The following is a 21,214-nucleotide window of genomic DNA, read 5'->3' as shown; positions in this document are numbered from 1 at the left end:
TGTGATGGAGTGCTCAGGCTCTACATCTCAGTCATGGTCCAGTTCCTCCACTGTACTTTTTTTTTTTTTTTTTTTTAATGTTTATTTATTTTTGACAGAGAGAGAGAGAGAGACAGAGCATGAGCGGGGAAGGGGCAGAGAGAGAGGGAGACACAGAATCCAAAGCAGGCTCCAGGCTCTGAGCCATCAGTACAGAGCCCAACGCAGGGCTTGAACTCACAGACCGCAAGATCATGACCTGAGCCGAAGTCAGAAGCTCAACCGACTGAGCCACCCCCCTCCACTGTACTTTTTAATGGCTGTATGCCAAGAAAAGCACAATGCTGTCACCTCAGTTTCGGGCCCAACAGTACAAAGCATGTTAAGATTATTAACTTGAGTTGGACATCATGCTTTCTTTAAGGCAACTTATTTCAGTGTTTGTTTTTATGGTGGCCATGCCACATTCTTCATTCTTGAGCTTCTGCTGTAAACTGCTATTAGGCTACTCTTCCTGGTTCTATCCTATGTACTTTTTTTGAAAGCTAAGTGCAGGACTCTGCACTTATTTCCACTACATTTTAGCTTTCCAGTCTTGTGACATCTTTTAGAGTCATTGATCCTTTCTCCTTATGTGCCAACTACCTCATCAAGCTTCATATCTTGAATTTGCCTTCGTCCAAGTCACTGGTACCAACTTTGAATAGAACAAGACCATCTAGAAAACGGCCCACCATCCAGTCAACTGCTCAAGCCAGAAACCTGGGAGTCACCCTTGATCTTTTATCTACTCTCTTATCCCTCATACCTAATTCACTGGCAAATGTCCTATCACTTCTACCTCCAAAACATATCCTAAATCCATATGCTTTTTCCCCCCAATCTCCATGGCCACTACTCCAATCCAAGTCACTATCACCCATAATTTCTGGGCAATTACAGTAGTCTCTATCTGTCTCCTGTTTCTTGCCCCCAATGATCCATCCTCTACCCAAGCACCCAAGTCATCTTTTTATTTCATTGCTTTATTATGTTCCTCCATTACTGGACAGGCCATGACAGTTTAATTTGGAGTCATGGCCTATCCTCTTTGCCTGTTTACATACAATACCAAACGGAGGAACACTCTTAGCTAAGAATAAGTACATTTACAAAATATTAGAATCTCATTTGTAAGTCATGTGAGATTATGCCAAATGTCCTGCTACAATCAAGATACACTTTGCCTAAGACAGTCCTGTGACCTACTAGTTCACTGTTGTCTCAAAAGATGAAGCTAGTTTAACACAACTATTTAGGAAAACACTACTGGCCTCTGTGGAGCAATATTTTCTGCGGTATTTGCACATAAACAAGCTATCTAATAAATTGCCCTAGAATATTACTTGGGATCTACTTTTTACCACTTCTGAAAGCTGGGATGAAACTTGCCTGTTTCTAGCTCTCTGGCGATACTACTGTTCTCCATGGTCCACGATATATTTACTGTATTTGGTGCAAGAAAATTTTGACTCCTACCTTAAACAGTAACATCTAAACATCTATTTCAAAAACATTTATTGATTGTTTTGAATCACATTGATAAGACAGTAATTCTTTGTTCTTCCATAACTTACCCAAAGATTACATGGGTGACTTTATAATTTCATTTCTTAAAGCACTGTATGCTTAGAAAATGGAAAACCATGAGAATAAACGGAACCAAAACATTCAAGGCAATTGAAATGTTCTATCCCATGACTGTGGTGGTGATTTCACAACTGGATTTGGGCAAACTTATCAAATCCTATCCTTTAAATTGGAAAATTTTGTTGTATATAAACTATACCTAAAACAAAACAAAACAAAGGACCAACGCCACATCACTTTAAGGATAATGAGATTATCTTTTAAAAGCCTAGCTGAATAACAAGAAATCATATGACACACTCCCCACCCAGCACCAGAGCCCTGGAAAGAGGTGGAGATGAGGCAGCAGTCACTGCTGCGGATCCAGAAATAGCAGTGATGGGGGTGTGCAGAAGGGGGTGTTCGGGGCTGCCGTGCAGGTGAGCGCTTTCAACTCCTCCAGGACCCACCTACTCCTCTTAAAACATAAGGGAACCCTTCCCAATTACTCTCCCCACATTACTCTCCCTGTCCTCTTCCCTTGCCAAAGTTTAAGGCAGTGTCCTCAGACTTTAATGCTCTATACAGATCTCCTTAGGATCTTGTTAAAATGAAGGTTCTAACTCAGTCGGTCTGGGGTGGGACCCGAGATTCTGCATTTCTCCCAAGCTACCAGGTATTGCGGATGCTGCTGGTCCAGCACGTATCTAAATCTGCAAGCTCTGGCCCTGTGGCATACACCATTCAGCGTTTCTGTTTCTCACAACCGCTGAACTGGTGCCGCATCGCCTGCCACACTGTCTGGGTGAGGGGCCATGCCAGCACCACAACGTGATTAGCTGTAACACAGACCCCCCGGCTGTCCAGGTGAGACTGCAGTGAAGGGAAGCATTTACAGCTGAATCATTATTGTTCCCGTGGGACACTGACTGGTTCTCAGTATGAATGCAAGGTCTGGTCGACTTCCTCAGGGCATTAGGGCATCACTTACTTGACCAACGTGTATATTTTTAAGTGATTTTCAATGCCAGACCTCTCCCCCCGACCCCACCCCCCAGCCAGGTCTCTTTCCTTCCAAAAGGAATCTGAGGCTCACCACACTTTTTAATTCTTCCTCTTATAAACCAGGTTAAAAGTATAAAACTTTTGGGGCACCTGGGTGGCTCAGTCGGTTGAGCGTCCGACTCTTGATTTTGGCTCAGGTCATGATCTCACCTTTTGAGTTTGAGCCCCACATTGTGCTCTGTGCACTGACCATGTGGAGCCTGCTTGGGATTCTCTCTCTGCCCCTCCCCTGATCGCACTCTCTCTCTCTCTCTCTCTCAAAATTAATTAATTTTTTAAAAAAAAGCTTAAAACTTTTACTGTCCTCATGGCTAGAACAGTCCATATAAAAACTCCCAGCACTGGAAGAAAAGTAGTCTTTAGTATTAGTCTTGCTTTTACCTACCATCATCTCCCGCCAAATCCACAGCCCCTCTCTCCAAAACTCAGAGACATGTAAGCTGGTTGAGGCAGAATACTTACAAGAAAATTTAAAACTCCAATACAAGGGAATTGGACAAACTGTAGGAAACATATTGTTTTCTGGCCCGCCATCTTTCTCCAGTCCTTATCCTTATTACTGGTCTCTCCCTCACTCTCTTCTACCCCTTCCCTTGGTCCTACCTTTCCAAACTGTCTCCCCCTTCCTGTCTTCCCCCTCTCCACTTTTCCCTCATCTCTAATCTCCACTAACTCTCCCTACTCTTCCATCCCCTCCCTGCCAACTCCTCCGAAGGGAAGTATCAAAATGAGGTGAGTAAGGATTTAAAAACACAGAGAGCAGAGCGCTAGCTGGGGATGAGGGAAGGGTTGGGCAGCATGAAGAACCCAACTGAGGAGGAATTGAAAGTGTTACCCATCTGTGTGGTTAGATAGAGCTCAGTTTCGGGGGGTTTCCAGCTAGTGTGACAGAGAGCCAGTGGAGAAGGGAATTTTAGCGTGTGGGAAAGAGAGGGGTTTTCAAGTGAAGGGCTTGTGACAGCTACATGGGACAGGAAAAGCAGCACAGTCCAGAGGTTCTCCATGACAGTAGAGGACAGGCACAGTGGCAATATCCAAGGGAGGAGCCTGGAACTGGAGGGGGCTGTGGTCAGTAGTAGGATGTCCGGCGGGTAACTGCAGAGGTAGGGTGGTGCATGCCAGCAGAAGGAGACAAGAGGAAGGACTGTCTATTTAATGAGAGCCCAGATGGAAGGAGACATCCCTGAAAGTGAGGAGAGAAGAATGGGGTGTCTGAGTCCCTAATTCAGTGAAAATTTTAAATATTTTGGAAAATTCAAAATTATCTTTTGTACACAAATGCATTTCCTAGAACTTTAATAGGGACTCAATATAATTACTAAAACACTTCACTGATCATTACTAATAATAAATTTAGCATATTTCCACTATGCCAGGCCCACACCAAGCCCCTTTTTTTATTAAATATTTCACTTATGGATAGTACTATTACTACTTTACAGATAAGGAAATCGAAGTTCAGAGAGGGTAAATATTTGTCTAAGGTCACACAGCTGGCATCAGAGCCCCAAACCCTCATAGTCTGATTCCAAAGTCCTTACCCACTATGCTATATTGTCTGCCAAAGTCAAATGTCCACAGAAGAATGAGAGTATAAAAGGTAAAACCTGGGGCGCCTGGGTGGCTCAGTCGGTTAAGCGTCCGACTTCAGCTCAGGTCACGATCTCGCGGTCCGTGAGTTCGAGCCCCGCGTCGGGCTCTGGGCTGACGGCTCAGAGCCTGGAGCCTGTTTTGGATTCTGTGTCTCCCTCTCTCTGCCCCTCCCCCATTCATGCTCTGTCTCTCTCTGTCTCAAAAATAAATAAACGTTAAAAAAAAAAATTAAAAAAATAAATAAATAAATAAAAGGTAAAACCTAAGCAAAGACAAAAAAACTTGGAATGAAATACGCCACAATGTTACCAGAGCCTGTTCTAACAGTGAGACTCTAGGTGATTTCTTTACACTTAATTTATTTTATGTACTTTCAAAATGGTCTTTAATGATTATCTTACTTTTACAGTAATAGTATTAAAATGAAAAATATTTCAAATGATGGTATTATTATTCGAAACTTTTTTTGCGGGGGAGGGGGAAGAGTTGCATTTGTTTAAACCCCCAAGGTCATTCATTAATATTGTCCCTATTTCATTTAAAGAGCTCACAAAATACTTTAAAGGAGCAGAGGGACGCCTGGGTGGCTCAGTCAGTTAAGCATCCAACTCTTGATTTTTTCAGCTCAGGTCATGATCCCACAGTTCATGAGTTCGAGCCCTGCACTGGGCTAACAGAATGGAGCCTATTGGGATTCTCCCCGTCTCTCTCTCTTTGCCCCTTTCTTGCTCATGTGCTCTCTTTTGCTCTCTCTCTCTCTCTCAAATTAAATACATAAACATGAAAAAGAAAAGGAAGGAAGGAAGGAAGGAAGGAAGGAAGGAAGGAAGGAAGGAAGGAAGGAAGGAAGGAAAGGAAAGAAAAGAAAAGAAAAGAAAAGAAAAGAAAAGAAAAGAAAAGAAAAGAAAAGAAAAGAAAAGAAAAGAAAAGAAAAAGAAGCAAAAATGTAAATATTCAATCCCAAAGTGCACTTTTTATCATTAGATCCTGATTGACTTTCAACATTCTAAGAAGCAGAGGACCAGCACACCAGGTCTGATAGCATGCAATTATTTGCAATATTTACACATTAAACTAGGGAATGAAAGGGATGGTTTTTAAAGGCTGAGCCAGGAACAGGCAGGGATAAATTCTTTGTACAATTCCTTCCATTTATTTCCTCGTAGGTAAGTCTAAATTGGTGCAAAGTTGCTCTTAAACTAACCTCACTGCTGGTTAAGTATTTTTTGTCTAATGAAAGAAATATGTCTCACTGATGACCAAATCAAATAATATCTAGTATAATCCTAAAAAAAAAAAAAGTATTGAAAAGAGGTATGCAGATAGAACTTGTTGGTTTAGCTAGTGCTTTAAGAGGTAAAAAATTTAGGAGGAGGTCTGACTTTAAATGAGGAAGCTGTACTGGTAAGAAAGAAAACTGTGCACCACCACCACTTCCTGTTTTTGCCTCCAGTCCTTAGAGGGGGTTGTGGGTTTTATGAGCTCTCCCTTTATAACTTGACATGTCCTCCTTCCTCTTCTTCCACTCCACAAGAATAACTAGCTCCCTTTCCCCTAAACCTAGATCCTTACTTTTCAAAGTGATGCCCTCTTTATCACATTCTTAAAATGTATCTCCTGAGTGACAGAAAATGCCATATAACCATTAAATAAAGGTGTGTGCTGTTTTGGGTGGGTATTTTGGACTTCCACTCCAGCAGGAATGGTGGATCTGGAGCTTCATTCATACTTTCCTACTCTTTTTTTTTTTTAATGTTTATTCACTTGAGAGAGAGAGAGAGAGAGAGGGAGGGAGGGAGGGAGGGAGGGGGAGGGGCAGTGAGAGGGAGACACAGAGTCCCCAGCAGGCTCCAGGCTCTGAGCTGTCAGCACAGAGCCCAACATGGGGCTCAAACCCATGAACTGCAAGATCATGACCTGAGTCGAAGTCGGAGGCTCAACCTACTGAGCCACCCAGGCGCCCCCCTCTCTTTTTTTTTTTTAATGTTTATTTCTTTATTCTGTAACGTGGGAGTGAGCAGATGAGGGGCAGAGAGAGAGAAAGAGAGAGAATCCCAAACAGGCCCCACATTCAGGGCAGAGCCCTATGTGGGGCTCTATCCCACGACCATGAAGTCATGACTTGAGCGGATGTCAAGAGTCAGACCCAAAATAGACTGAGCCCCCCGGGTGCCCCCCCATTATTCTGTTTCCTTGGTAACAATTCACATTTAAGGAGAGATGGAAGAGTTCAGAGGACTACACCAGGGGCTTGTTCCCCTCCCTCCCCAGCCCCACCACCAATCACACTGTCATCCTAACAAGTTCCTTAGCCTCGTGAGTTCTTAAGTTTCTTTACCTATAAAACAGGAATGATAACTAGGGGTTGTTCTAAAGATCCCATGACACACGTATACTTTATAACTAGCTTCTTTTTTTTTCTAACTCTTAAAAAAAGTAAAAGCTATTCTCAGTCAGCAAGCCACGCAAAAAAAAGAGGCTGCAGGTCAAAAGAGGTTTTGGTCAGTATGTTGTAGTTTGCCAACCCCTGGGTATAGACGTAGATCACTGATACGAGGTACCTGATGTGAGGTGAAGCTTGTAGTCATAGAACAAGGCAAAACTAACTGGCCCACACCAGGGCGGTTTTCCACTCTACTAAACCAACTACCACTCTGAATAGTAAAAGTTCAAGCTAACTCAGAAATCCCAATTTCTGAACTATGCTGACCTGCAGTGCGGATACACATCTGGGCTACTGCAACCCAGGAAAGTGAACGAAAAGGCCGTGTGCATCATGGAGGTATTAACACCGGTAAGACCTTAGAGAGTACACTTAAGTTGCCTCTTGCAGGCTACGAAAACACAGTGCTACAAAATAGAGGCCATGCTCTTCTCCTTGGGTCCTCGTCCTTGCCCGACAGCAGGTGCAACTCAGCGTCGATAGGACGGAGCCCACTCTCCGCACATGCTCTTGCGCTCGCGTGCTGCACAAACACGCCCACCTCTCTGGGGCCCCGAGAACTGCCTTCTCGGAACCCCTTATCAGACACATCTTAGATGACTCACCAACTAAGCATAACTGCTCAACTTTTAAAAACAATGGGTGGGACTCCTCTCCTACGCTTGCCAACGCTCTCCGTTTAGAAAAGAGGCACTCGTTTTAAGCACATTAACCACTTTCCTATTTCCCTATTTCTGAAAAGCTTCTTAATCCAATGCATTTCAATACAGTTCAATGGTACTGCCACTGTCCTTTCTACATGTATTTCAAATGTTGGCAAGCCTGAATGTGCCACTTCTCCCCTTCCAGCATTATTATTCCCAAACAAGAGGCTCTGATGCCAGTGATTTTCCCTGCCAGCTGAAGGGCAACAATTTTCTCTTCAGATCATTTCTAAGGAACGGTGACTATAACTCAAAGAATTTTAAAAACAAGTAACTGATTGACAAGAGAGTAGATGAATGTGACTATACGGATGGGCCTCCCAGGATCACTGGAAGAGCAGGGCTTCCCTATTGACTTCCTCTTTAATCGCATCATTTTTATATCACAAGATCCAGCGTCGTCTCTCCTCAAGAGGCAAAGAACTGCCGGCTTAGGAGCGCACAGGGGAAGACAACTTAACATTTACAAGGAAGAACCTGATAAATAGCCACACAGACCATCTTCATTACTGCTAAGAGCAAAGTGACCCTCTTGGCGAGTGTGATTCATACTTTTGGGAATCTACATAAAGTAACGAAGCAATGGCGGTTCTTGAACGTGCGGAGTACATATTTGTGAAGCTGTGCTGCAATCTCACCCGAACTCATAGAATTTGCTGGAAAAGATGCAGACTTCAGAGCTATGCTGAGGCACTTATGTAAGCCTTATGCAAGCCTCCTGATATCAGGAGAAGCCCATTTTTGGTGACAGGATAATAATGATGAAATACCTGTAAGACATGAACAGGACTTAGGGCACTGTGCTGATGGGTCTCTGGTTCCAATTCCATTTCTGTCTTCCTTTATGTAGGCGAAGGCCCCTGGAAGTCTGATCTTGGTTTACAGAGATCCTTATATTTTAGATTTACCCTTACTGGCATGGCTATTTACTGGTATGTTTGTAAACACTGTAATTATAGGTAATACAATGTTGCATCTTTTTGGTGGAAGGATAATGAAAAAAACGCTCCACAAAGGTAAATATTAAGAAATAGACAGAGAGAATTCACCTACAATTGAGGCAAACACTCAACCACAAAGTGAAGGTAATTGCTGTAAACTAAAAATGACAATTACTGTCCTTTTTGCAAGTAGCAATTTAACAACAAATGCCCTTTTAGCAACGCAATACCAACCTCTTACAGTATTTAACAGCCTCTGAACTATTTAGAATTTTCACATGAAGGAGGCAATCCCAGGAAAGTAACCAAGTAATCACTTGTGGTGAGTCCCGTGCTAACCTTGTTATTATCATTACATCTCCAAAGCCCATTTCAAATTTGAGGGTGAACTAAGGGTTTTGGTTGATATTTTCCCTCTGATAAGTCTGCAATAATTATGAGAGCCCTTGTTTTGCCCTAAAGCCTTGTTTTTTGTTTTGCAAAATCTAATTCTTATATATTTATTCATTCATTCATTCATTCATTCATTTCAATGAAACTTTATTGAGCATCATCTTATATGCAAGCAACTATTCCAGATCTTGTCGGGGCAGAGGGGATGTTTGAACAACGAAGAATTAGACATTAGTCCTGCTCTTGTAGGGCTCAGAGTTCAATTGGGAAGGTAAAATATATGCCTAATTAATGGAAGTAATACTTGTAATTAGAAAGGTAGAGATTACACTGGAAACACAAGAGAGGGAGAGCTTCCCCTGCACGTAGGAGGATCAGGGAAACATTTTTGGAGATGGCATCCGACTGGGTTTTATAGGCCTATTGGCATTCAGCAGCAGAGACGGGCACGGGAATAGGGAGGTGAAAAAAATCAAGGTGACGAGGACAGTGCAGGTGACCTTTACAGAAAAGAAGGGGATTAGTGTAGCTGAAAGGGAGGCAATCTAAAGGGAGATGGGGTTGAAAATATAGTTTGGAACGGGTGGCACAGCACCAACGGCTAATTCTCGCTCTCGTGGTCTAAACATCAACACTGAAAATCTGTTTTTCCTCAAGTTTTCTGTAGGCAAGAGGGAAGAAAAAAAGCCTTATTGCATTGGTTTTAAGTTCTCTAAAACACAAGGTTTTTTTCCAACTAGATTCGTCCCCCAAAAACACATGGTAGAAAAGAGAATACAGGGGCATCTGGGTGTCTTAGCTGGTTAAGAATCCAAATCTTGGTTTCAGCTCCAGTCATGATCTCATGGTTCATGAGTTCAAGCCCTGCATCAGGCTCTGTGCTGACAGCTTGGAGCCTGCTTGGGATTCTCTCCCTCTGTGCCCTTCCCCCACTAGCATTCTCTCTGTCTCTCACAGGATAAATAAACTTTACTTTAAAAAAAAAAAAAGAGAGAGAGAGAAGAAAATACAAAGAGTGTAAACTTTGCACTTCTGCTCCACCCTAGACCCCGTGTCACTCTCCAGAAGTATCCACTGTCCACAGCTTGCTTATGTGCCCTCCCGACTAGTCTGTAGGGTATATACGTATACAGTCTCCCTCTCTGCTCACTTCCACCCAGCATTCAGGTTTTTTCACATAATAATATTCCGGGGAAATTTTTCCACACCAGTACATATAAATCTAGTTTACTCTTTGACATAGTAGCCTAATATTTTCTTTTATAGAACTACTATGATTATGTAAGCAATTCCCTAATAATGGACTTGGCATCATCTGACATTGCTAGTACTTGTGTTTTAATTCTCAGGAAGAAAATTTAAATCTTTGGAAGGAATTAAATCCAAGGGCTCATGAAGACAGTGGGGAATCTTAAATAGCCACATGAGACCAAGTCAGGTGTAGATATGACAAATATGAAGCAGTTCAGAAGTTATATTGGTTTTATAATATACTTTAGGCATATATTTTACTGGCTGTGACCAGGAACTTGACCACTGCTGATCTACAATTTGGTGCATTTGATACTGCAGAACTATTTCCATTACAATGGTTCTTTTCGAAACAGTAAAATAATCCAGAAATACTGACAGATTACACAAGATGACTTTATTTTTTTTTTTCTTCCAAGATTTTATTTAAATTCAAGTTAGTTAACATATAGTATTGGTTTCAGGAGTAGAATTTAGTGATTCGTTACTTACATATAACACCCAGTGCTCATCACAACAAGTGCCCTCCTATACAAAGTGATTTTAAAGCTAAAATATTAACTTGCTAGTATCTATTGATAAGAATAAAATTTCTCTTGTGATATATAGTAATAATGAAAATTTGGTTATGGAAGAGGCATCACTAAAAGGCAGTATAGTGTTTTGTCCCTTTTTCTTTTTAATGTTTATTTTTGAGAGAGAGAGAGAGCACACGAGGAGAAGAGGGGGGTGCAGAGAAAGAGGAGGACAGAGGGTCCAAAGCAAGCTCTGTGCTGACAGGAGAGAGCCTCTGTGCTGACATGTGGAGCTCGAACTCATGAACCATGATATCATGACCTAAGCCGAAGTCAGACACTTTAATAACTAAGCCAGCCAGGCACCCAAGCAGTATATAATTTTAGTTTTATAGTATATAGTTTTAGATCACACAGGTTCTAGAGTCAAGAAAGCCTGGATGGAACCCTGGTTCCCCAACTTGCTAAGTAGTTATGAAGCCTCAGTTACTTCATCTGTAAAATGGAGCTAATACTTCTGAGTGGTGATGAAGATTAAATGAGATAATATGGCAAGTAGAATAGTGTTCAATAAATGTTAACCGTTATTTAGTGACTACCTAATTAATACTTCAGCAAATACTTACTATATAGTGCTACTGAATACCAGGTGTTACATTACTGGTACTCTCTTCATCTCTTTCTCTCCCTCACACACACACTCACAACATACACACCCACACCCACACACCCACACACTCTCTCATAGCAGCCCTATGAGGTTGGAACAGTACATAATCTTCTTGCGTGCCACTTTTCAAAGTGTTTTTAGCTATTTATCTTTTGTATCCTTACAGCCATAGAAAATAGAAAACAAGACTCAAAAAAGTCTGGAGTTGTAATGAACCATAATAAAATTTAAACTATTGTCTACATAGATTGTTATGTTGTTTTAGAATTATATTTCAAACAGATGGTTTAAAAACGCACTGTTTACAATAAATGATGACATCATTGAGCTCTCAGAAGTATCATGAATTACATTCTCCTTTTTCGTGGTTTTATACCTAAGGGCTACATTATTAAAATAATAATAAAAAATAACACCTGCTAAGAAGTTATGGGAAAACATAAAGCATTTATTGCTTTGTCAGATTCTATGTAGTTTAATAAACCTCTCATTTACCTACTACTATGAGATGATACGTTCTAAAGACATTAACTTTCTATATAATGTATGCCTTTAATAGATATCTTTAGAAATGTAACTTTCCCGTTTTGGGCCAGAGTGAGGGAGACGGTAAAGTGAAATAAAAACAAAACCTGCCATTCTTACATGCCAATATTTACTTTTGATGCCACTTTGGCTATGACAGAGTTAAGGAGAAACTATGTAAAAAAAAAAATTAGTGGTAGAACAGGAAGTTACGGTGGAAGATTCTTCAGCACCCATTGCATTTTCCTAGGATACCCACTCTTAGGAAAACTCAATTCAGTGGGTGCATTTTACCCTGAGATACTTGTGCCTCAGCACATCCCCAAACGGCTGCCTCTGGGTACGGCCCCGTTTTGTTTCCAACAGAGAACACCTACTGTCAGAACAACGGTCAGCTGAGATTCCCCATTCCCATACCTCCTGTTCCTCAGATGGAATTACAGGGCTTCAGAATTCAGGAAAACACAAAACTGAACTGTATTCTTACAACAGGGCAGAGTTCGCCGAATCCAACTGAATCAGATGTGTGCTAAACAGGGATGACAGCCATTATGGTTAGGTCAAAAAAAAAAAAAAATGAGCCCCAAACTCATCCAAGAAAAAGAAATCACTCCCGCAAGTTTTCAGATGACTCCAGTGAAGAGCTCCGCACCCAGCCTCAGGGAGACTCGGAGGAGCCTTCCGGCTGCTTTTCTAAAGAAGTTTGGACAGGCTTGGACTCTTTTTCCATGTTGGCTAATATGAGTCTGGAACAGGGCCTTGTACCAGATGAAATATCTTGATCCTGCCAACTGCTTCTTGGCTTTGAGCAGCTGTAGGAGCAGCTGGTTTTACAACACACAGAGTGAGTCCTTGTTCTACATTTTGTGAAAAACTTTAAGTTTGGGTCTTTATACAGCTACCTTCGTGAGCTTTCACTTGATGATTTGTTGCGCCCGCTTTTCATGCATCTTGCAAATAACCAAATGATCTATAATAATTTTATGTGGGGGAAGTCTTCCTGCAACCATAAGAGTCAAGTTTTTCCAGTTCTTTGCTTCAGTTGGAAACTAAAGAGTCATGAGACAAGAGATCAATTATCCCTGAATCACTATAATTAAAAGTCAACTGAATTCTAGGAATGGTAGATTGAATACAAGAACTTACTCCTGCTCCCTCCTAAGAGCATGAGAGGACAATAATAACAAAATTTCAGAACTGGAAAGCAGACAAAGCTGAACCTTAAATTAGCAGTGGAGAAAGCCAAGACCAATCTAATTTTCACCACAGAATTCTCAAAAGGCCCTGAGGCATTACTGGAAATAGGGAACACTGGAAGGGATGAGCTAGAATAAAGGGGATCTTCAAGAGATAGTGAGATTCCCCAGACCAGGCCCCTGTTCTGTAAAGCTATGATTGCTCCCCCTCCATCTGGCAGAAGTATATACATGAAGATACATGAAGATACATTCTCTGGAAAGTATAAAATATAGGTCTCTGGGTGAGGGACTCAATACAACTTGTTGGGGAGTGGGTACTGTCATGAAAGCTGGGATTCGGTGAACACATGCAAGTGAGATATTCACCACAAGCCCTACCCCCACCTTGGTTCCCAGAAAGATGGCAGAAATGCTCAGACCCTCCGGCAGGAGACAGGAAGATGCTGGGCAATCTGAAACAGCCAAAGAGTTACTGACACTGGTGGTTCCCCAAGTAAAGGGCTGTAGACAACCCTTTTAAGTGAAGCTATTGCCAACAAGCTCCCACTCACCTGTACCGGGCTTGAATTAGGCTGGTTTCCCCCATCCCTTATTTTTAAATATAACAGACAAAGAAGGACCACCTGATATCTGAGGAAGGATTCCAAAATGAAAGATAGAGTCCAAAGCCAACAAACAAACCAAAAATGAACTTGCAACAGAGATACAATCAGCACAATTCAGACTGTGGGAACTCTATAGGACAAATGGCCCAGTTTCTTCAACAAATATATGGAATAGAATACAAAGGAGAGAGAGAATTGGGGGAACCTATAGATTAAAAGAAATTAGAACACATGTCAACCAATTGCACTATATGGACTTTATCTGAGTACTGATTTGGAAAATCCAATTGGTTTTTTTTAAAATGAGATAAACAGGCGATTCAAATATTGTTTGGCTATTTGATGATATTAAGGAACTGTTGATAATTTTTAGGTACAACTATTATGGTTATGTTTTAGTCGTCCATTATATATGTATGTGTGTATATATATATATATATATATATATACACACATACATATATACATATATATACACACATACATATATATGCAATACATATATATGTAATAAATATACATATGTATACATATGTAATACATACATATATGTAATACACATATATATATAATGAGAAATATACGGAAATATTTATGGATGAAATGATATGAGAGCTGGGATTTGCTTTGAGAGAATCTAGGTGAGGTGGATGATTAAATAAGTGAGGCCAGGAGATGACGGGAACATGGAAATCTCATACTATTCTTTCTACTTTATGTTCAAAATTTTTCGTAAAAGAGGAAAACTGTCATTAGAATCCTTGGAGAATACACTGAAATCATAAAACAAAATAATAGAATATCAAAAAAGAACATTCCAAGAATTTTTTAAAAGCTCCTGTAAATAAAAAAATAACAGAAATAATATTCAGTAAAGAGCTGGGAAAAAATTTTCCAGAAACTACACATATTCCAGAAACTACAGAGAAAAATTATCAAAATGAAAATTTAAGAAAAGAATAAAAATTAGAGGACAAGTCCAGAAAGGTCCAGAATCTGGGGAGTAGTTCCAGAAAGAGTAAAAAGGGGAAAGAGGAGGAAGAAATTCATTAACACAATAGTGTCTAAGAAAATGTCCCCTGGGGCACCTGGGTGGCTCAGTCAGTTAGGCTTCCTACTTTGGCTCAGGTCATGATCTCACAGTTTTTGAGTACAAGCCCCATGTCAGGCTCTGTGCTGACAGCTCAGAGCCTGGAGCCTGTTTCAGATTCTGTGTCTCCCTCTCTCTCTCTGTCCCTCCCTCCCTAGCCTCTGTCTCTCTCTCTCAAAAATAGATAAATGTTAAAAACATATTAGAAAATGTCCCCAAACTGAAGACCATGAACTTCCAAAAGAAAAGGATGTACCAACAGCCTGACACAATGGATGAAAACAGGCCCACATCAAGACACATCACTGTAAAGCTGCAGAACATGGGGGACAAAGAGATTCAACAAATTTCCAGAAACAAAATAAAATAAAACAAAAACCCTGGCTATACAAGGACCAGGAATCAGGAGGATATGGGACTTCATACCAGAAGAGACCGGAAAACAAGGGAGCAATACGTTCAAAATTCTGAAAGGAACTTACTGCCAATATAGAGTTCTATATCCAGCCAAACTGCCAATCAAAGGTGAAGTCAGAATAAAGTCATGTTGCAGACATGGAGGCCTCAAAAAATTATTTCTATTCATCCCTTCTCAGCAACAAAAGGAAGAACATTCAGAAAGAGGAAGAAATGGAACATGGGGAACAAGGGAAGGGATCTAGCAGAGAAGAGAGGTGAAGGGGATTCCCAGAATGGTGACAAAGAGAGATTCCAAACTAAAAGTCTGTTCTCTCTGTCTTGGTTCCCTCATCCATCAAGCAGGGAAGTACTAATAGGACCTATCTCACAAACTTGCAAGGATTCAGCAGAGAACACTTAAGAATAGTACCTGCTACACAGTAAGAGCTGCAAGAGTTGCTGTTGTTACCACCATCAAAGAATGGACCCTTCACTATGTTAAACATAGAACTAACTACTTGATATACTGCAGTAACTAAAAAAAAAAAAAAAAAAAAAAAAGTAAATCAATGTAAAACACATTTCTGAGCTGAACATATTTCCAGCTTTGGAATAACTAAAATTAGTCACAGAACCATAGGGTTTCGGAGGTTGGCAGGGTTCTGAGATTTTTCTAGGGCAATTTCCTTGTTTTACAGAATAGGAAACTGAAGCTCAGAGTGGCCAAGTCACTTGCTTAAGACTACACAGCCATTTAGAAGAGGAATTGGGACTAGCAGTCAGGTGTCTCCTGCCACTGCTCTGAAAACCACAAGCGCAGCTGCACAAGCCACCCCATGGCATCCTCAGAGGGTCAGAATTCCACAGATACCAATAAAAAAATCGCCAGAGAAATATTTTGTCCAACTCTTATCATTTTACCCTAAAACCTGGCACCTGGCTCAAGATATACATAAACAGAAAGGCTACATAGAAAGATCCACCCAGGGCAATAAAGAGAAGAGGCTACAGTTGGATTTACTGAGTTGGATGGACAATAAAGAAGAAATGCATTGAATTCACTGTCCTATACAGAGTTTTAAGTCTAGGAAGGACATCTTTAGTGATTTACACATAACAGTATTAATCACTAGAGGCGCCTGGGTGGCCCAGTCAGTTGAGCGTCTGACTTCGGCTCAGGTCAAGATCTCGCGGTTCACGAGTTCCATGAGTTTGAGCCCCGCATCGGGCTCTGTGCTGAGAGCTCAGAGCCTGAAGCCTGCTTCGGATTCTGTGTCTCCCTCTCTCTCTGTCCCTCCCCAGCTAGTGCTCTATCTCTCAAAAATAAATAAAAACATTTTTTTTTTAATTTATAAAGAGTATTAATCCCTAGTGCTACTGACCAGTATGGCACAGCATGGCTGGACATCACTGATCCCTGAGTAATGGCATGGGTAACAATGTACTTTCACTGCAGTTTTCTAAGTCTTTCTAAAGGTATATACACAATTTGTAGGATTACTAGCCATTTCGGTCACTGCTTCCAAGCATAGATGATGCTCCTATCTAAACGACCCAGGGATACAGACTACTCAGCAAGGCCAACAAAGACGTGAGTGTAGTCTTATGGGGAAAAGGCTGGAAGAAGAGAATGTCCTCCTTGCCTCATCAGGCAAAACACCCCTGACACTCCTTAGAGGTTTGAGAAGGGAACCAGGCTGGGTGAGAATTTTCCTGGTATAAATTCTATGTCTGTTTTCATCTTGTTCCAACTAAAAATAAGCTCTCTGTACATTTGCAGAAAATCCCATTCAACAGTGTGAGAAAAAGTTATTTAAAAACAAAATTGCCTAATTTCTTTTAACTAACTGTCAGAGAAAAGTACATGCTAATTTCTCATCTGTGCTTCTTGGCTATTTATTACAAACAAATTTACAATCACCTTTGGATATAGTACATGTTCCACTGCAATCCAAACACCGAAGTGGTGAGTGGTTGGATTAAATACCTCTTAATATTTTGACCTTTTAGCTGAGATTTAAAATGACAGGTAAAGAATCCAAAAATACCAAAAAATGCTATCTTGAAATCTTTTAATCCTTTTTATAAATGCTTATTTTGGTGTTTTTGATTAATGAAAAGATTTTCTCCTTCCACTTTCTTATAAACATTAGGTGCAACTTGGAAAATCATTCCAATAAACAATATAAAAGTATGTACTCACAACTTAGCCAAGTTAGTAAAAACATAAAATGAAATAAAAACTACTTGGAAATATTTCCAGTGTCTTCTGTACATGAACAGGAACATACAGAAAATACAGTTTTAAAATGGAAATTACAGCACTGTCAACACTCACAGAAAAAGTAGAATTCCGGTGTTTGCCAGGGCAAAGGCGAGTCCCAAAATCCCACTGCCCATAATGGCATTGCTTAGGTTAAAAACAGACATGCCTAAGGAGGTTGTTCCTGGAATCTAAACACAGAGACAAACATAAGCAAAACCGTCCCCAAGAAAGTTCATCATGTCAAAGTCTTTAAAGCACTATTAGGAACAAGTGCAGAAATAAAATTCAAGAAATACTTGTTTAGTGGTCTGGTTATTTTCCAAAATGGGTTTCAGGAGAAAACACACAGGGTCCATGGAATATCCTGGGGAATATAAATAGCTATACTTTTGGTAGGATGCTACATGCATTAAAAACATCTGTCCCAATTTATGGGATTCAAACAAATAAGCAAACTTTATTATAATGACACTTACATAGTCATCACATTTCTTTTTTTCCAAGTGGCTGTTAGTGAGACTTCTTCTACTTTCGCGATCAGAAATAAATTTGCTGTAAAGACATGCAGAATAATTTAATTTCACAATAATGATTGAAGGTTAACATTATTACTTATCAAAACATCACACAGGGAAAGTTATCAGTCAATTACTTAAGAGTTTACAGCCCTATTCAACCACCTTTCTGTTTTATTTTGCTTTGTCCCTTGCCAGTATTAGTTGTTTACACTCTTGTTTTACCAAGTAAACTATGAGTGTCCCAAGGGCAGATACTTTGCCTCATTTGTTTTTAATTTTTTTTAATGTTTATTTATTTTTGACACAGAGACAGAGCATGAGCAGGGGAAGGGCAGAGAGAGAGGGAGACACAGAATCCGAAGCAGGCTCCAGGCTCTGATATGTCAGCACAGAGCCCAACAAGAAGCTCGAACTCACAGACCACGAGACCATGACCTGAGCCGAAGTCAGACGCTCAACTGACTGAGCCACCCAGGGGCCCCACCTCATTTGTTTTTATACCCCTCACTGTACTTAGTACAAAACACTATTAACAGCAGGTGCTCATCCTGAGATGAAGTGAAAGACAACCCTAAATCAAAAAGAACTATAATCTCGAATCATTCAGATTCGAATCATTCAATACTAATAAATGACTATACACAATACAAGTTAACTTTTATGTAGATTTTTCTCTAACTGAAAATTAGGTAATGTCAAGGATACTATAAAGCTGGCATTTATTTTTTTAAATGGTTATTTATTTTTGAGAGTGGGGGAGGGGCAGAGAGAGAGAGGGAGAGGGAGACAGAGGGTCCAAAGTGGGCTCCGCACTGACAGCAGAGAGCCCGATGTGGGGTTCGAACTCACAAACGTGAGACCATGAGTCGGATGCTTAACCAACAGCCACCCAGCTGCCCTATAAAGCTGGCATTTAAAAGAATACTGGAGCGGCGCCTGGGTGATTCCGTTGGTTAAGTGTCTGACTCTTAATTTTGGCTCAGGGCATGATCTCAAGGTTTGTGAGTTCGAGCCTTGTGTTGGGCTCCTAGCTAACAGCCTGCTTGGGATTCTCTCTCCCTCTCTCTACCCCTCCCCCACTCGCGCGTGCGCGCGCGCGCGCGCGCGCGCGCACACACACACACACACACTCTCTCTCTCTCAAAATACATAAAAACATTAAAAAAAAAAAAAAAATAGGGGCGCCTGTGGGGCTCAGTCGGTTAAGCGTCTGACTTTGGCTCAGGTCATGACCTGGCAGTCCGAGGGTTCAAGCCCCACGTCAGGCTCTGTGCTGATAGCTCAGAGCCTGGAGCCTGCTTCAGATTCTGTGTGTCTCTCTCTGCCCCTTCCCTGCTCGTGCTCTGTCTCTCTCTTAAAAAAAAAAAAAAAAAAAAAACTTGACCCTCCCCCACTCATGCTCTGTCTCTCTGTCTCAAAAATAAATAAACGTAAAAAAAAAAAAAAAAAAAGAGGAGCGCCTGGGTGGCTCAGTCGGTTAAGCGGCCGACTTCGGCTCAGGTCACGATCTCGCGGTCCGTGAGTTTGAGCCTCGCGTCAGGCTCTGTGCTGACAGTGCAAAGCCTGGGGCCTGTTTCAGATTCTGTGTCTCCCTCTCTCTATCTGACCCTCCCCCACTCATGCTCTGTCTCTCTCTGTCTCAAAAATAAACGCTAAAAAATAAATAAATAAATAAATAAATAAATAAATAAATAAAACTAAAAAATTAATAAATAAAATTTTTAAAAGTATGTTTTAAAAAATTGAAGCAGGAATTCAGAAAGCTCTAAGAATCATCAGATATATTCAGGGTTAATATGAGAACTTTATGGCCTAAATTTCTAATTAAAAAAGAAAATTCCCCATTAAGAAAACAAATGTTATTATTGTCAAAGAAAGGGCCATTCATAGGTAAACTGTTGTATGTATTAGTAAAACACGTTAGGGATGCTTTTAGGCTCTTCTTCTGAAAATGTCATTGTCCGGTCTCAGCAAGAACTAGTCACAGTGAATTTTTTCACTACTAAACATGAAGCCGCTTGAACTGGACTATTTTCAAGCAGGTATCTTTAAATCGTACACTAGATTTTCATAAGCTGTTTTGAATGATGTGGTATTTCACAATAAAACATTTTTAAACGAAAGACAGATATCATCAATGTTGGTTTACTATAGCTACCTACCTTTTTCATCTTTAATCTAAGAGGTCTGGCTTCTCCCTGGCATTACTTCTCCAAGTTTGCTTCATTTTGCCCTGACAAACTAAAGACAAGCAATATACATACTATAAACTTCCTCTGGGACCATCACCTCATATAAGCAGCACAATCTCTGGCTTATTCCCTTCAGCATCTGCCTGTGTCTACAACCTGTCCAGTTGCCGTGAGAGAGCGAAAGGAGGTAGAAGGAAACCTCGGTCTCCTGACACTCAGGAGAAACTGTGCCACTAAAACCAGAATAGGTTTGACTGTGCAAACCTGAGATGAGATCAGGAATCCAGAGAAGGAAACGCTTCTTCTATTGGGTGGGACTAGCCAGAGGAAACTTAAAGGCAGACGCCTAAGAAATAGTATTGCAGGCTCTTAGCAAGAGAATGACATAATGAAAGTATCTTTGGAGACCAATCTGGCAGCTGGATAGCATTGTTATTAATGATTGGTGTGGCCCTTCTTTTGCCCTTAACATTTTAAATCTTTACACAGAACTGAGGTTTACAGATCTGGCTGAAGAGGGGCAAGGGAAAGGTGTCTTCCTTTTCACACAGGCAGCCCAAAGAAAGTGGGTGCTGGACTTGCCAAGGTGAAATGGACTCCTATTTAGCGTTGCTATTAAGTAAAAGGCTCTATTTAATCAGGTTAATTTTAATAACTCAATTCTAACCAAATCTTCATCTAGAAGCTCCCTCATTTGCCTTTCTTGTGGAGGGACCTGTTTTCCAAATAGAATTTCCATTATTTTTTTAATGTTTACTTATTTATTTTGAGAGAGAGAGAGAGCGCGTGTGCGCAAGTGAACACACGAGCAGGGGAGGGGCAGAGAGAGAGAGAGAGAGAGAGAGGGAGAGAGAGAATCCCAAGCAGGCTCCGTGCCATCAGCACAGAACCCAATGCAGGGCTTGAACTCACAAACCATGAGATCATGACCTGAGCTGAAATAGAGTCGGATGCTTAACTGACTGAGCCACCCAGGTGCCCCCAAGAATTTCTATTATTTTTAAGTCAAAAGAAAAACCCCAACATTTTCAAAGAAACCAAACCAAACACCGATAAAACGCCTGTGACAGCAGATCTAAGTTCCTAGCCTGGCGGCACTCAGAACTGGTGGCAGAGGACTGGTGGGCAGGGGATGGGCCACAGACACCTTGACACCAGGGGCCTTCAGTAGGGTCAAACATTGTGCAACATAAAAGGATAAAGAATAAAGTCCCTGCATGATTGCTGGGTCTTTCTTACGGAACTTCTACAGGGGGAG

General features: G+C 40.9%; 2 protein-coding genes and 1 long non-coding RNA gene across 6 annotated transcripts in view; 1 reads left to right on the top strand and 2 right to left on the bottom strand.

Moving 5' to 3' along the window:
- Positions 1 to 21,214, top strand: part of LOC147579205 (uncharacterized) — a 331,154-nt gene that overhangs the window by 174,579 nt on the left and 135,361 nt on the right. The gene's annotated exons all lie outside the window — the stretch shown is intronic.
- The window catches only part of SLC38A1 (solute carrier family 38 member 1), a 69,795-nt gene that overhangs the window by 23,700 nt on the left and 24,881 nt on the right, over positions 1 to 21,214 (bottom strand). For 2 of the 3 annotated variants that reach the window (XM_086713589.1, XM_025930227.2), the window contains exons 4-5: positions 17,723 to 17,798; positions 17,319 to 17,434 (exon numbers count right to left, since the gene is read on the bottom strand). In XM_086713589.1, coding sequence (XP_086569715.1) covers positions 17,319 to 17,434; positions 17,723 to 17,798 — 192 coding nt within the window. Of the gene's footprint in view, positions 1 to 17,318; positions 17,435 to 17,542; positions 17,611 to 17,722; positions 17,799 to 21,214 lie in introns of those variants that run through there. The other variant, XM_086713590.1, reaches the window with a different exon arrangement.
- On the bottom strand, positions 10,676 to 17,311 carry LOC147579208 (uncharacterized). The gene is made up of 2 exons (XR_015253661.1): positions 12,152 to 17,311; positions 10,676 to 12,113 (listed from the first exon to the last, which is right to left on the bottom strand). It is a non-coding gene; the product is annotated as an uncharacterized LOC147579208 (long non-coding RNA).

The sequence above is a fragment of the Puma concolor genome, chromosome B4, assembly GCF_028749965.1.
Source record: "Puma concolor isolate L17-30 chromosome B4, mPumCon1.1.hap2, whole genome shotgun sequence".
NCBI lineage: Eukaryota > Metazoa > Chordata > Mammalia > Carnivora > Felidae > Puma > Puma concolor.
Note: the sequence above shows the minus strand (reverse complement) of the source record. Positions and strands in the feature narration are given on the sequence as shown.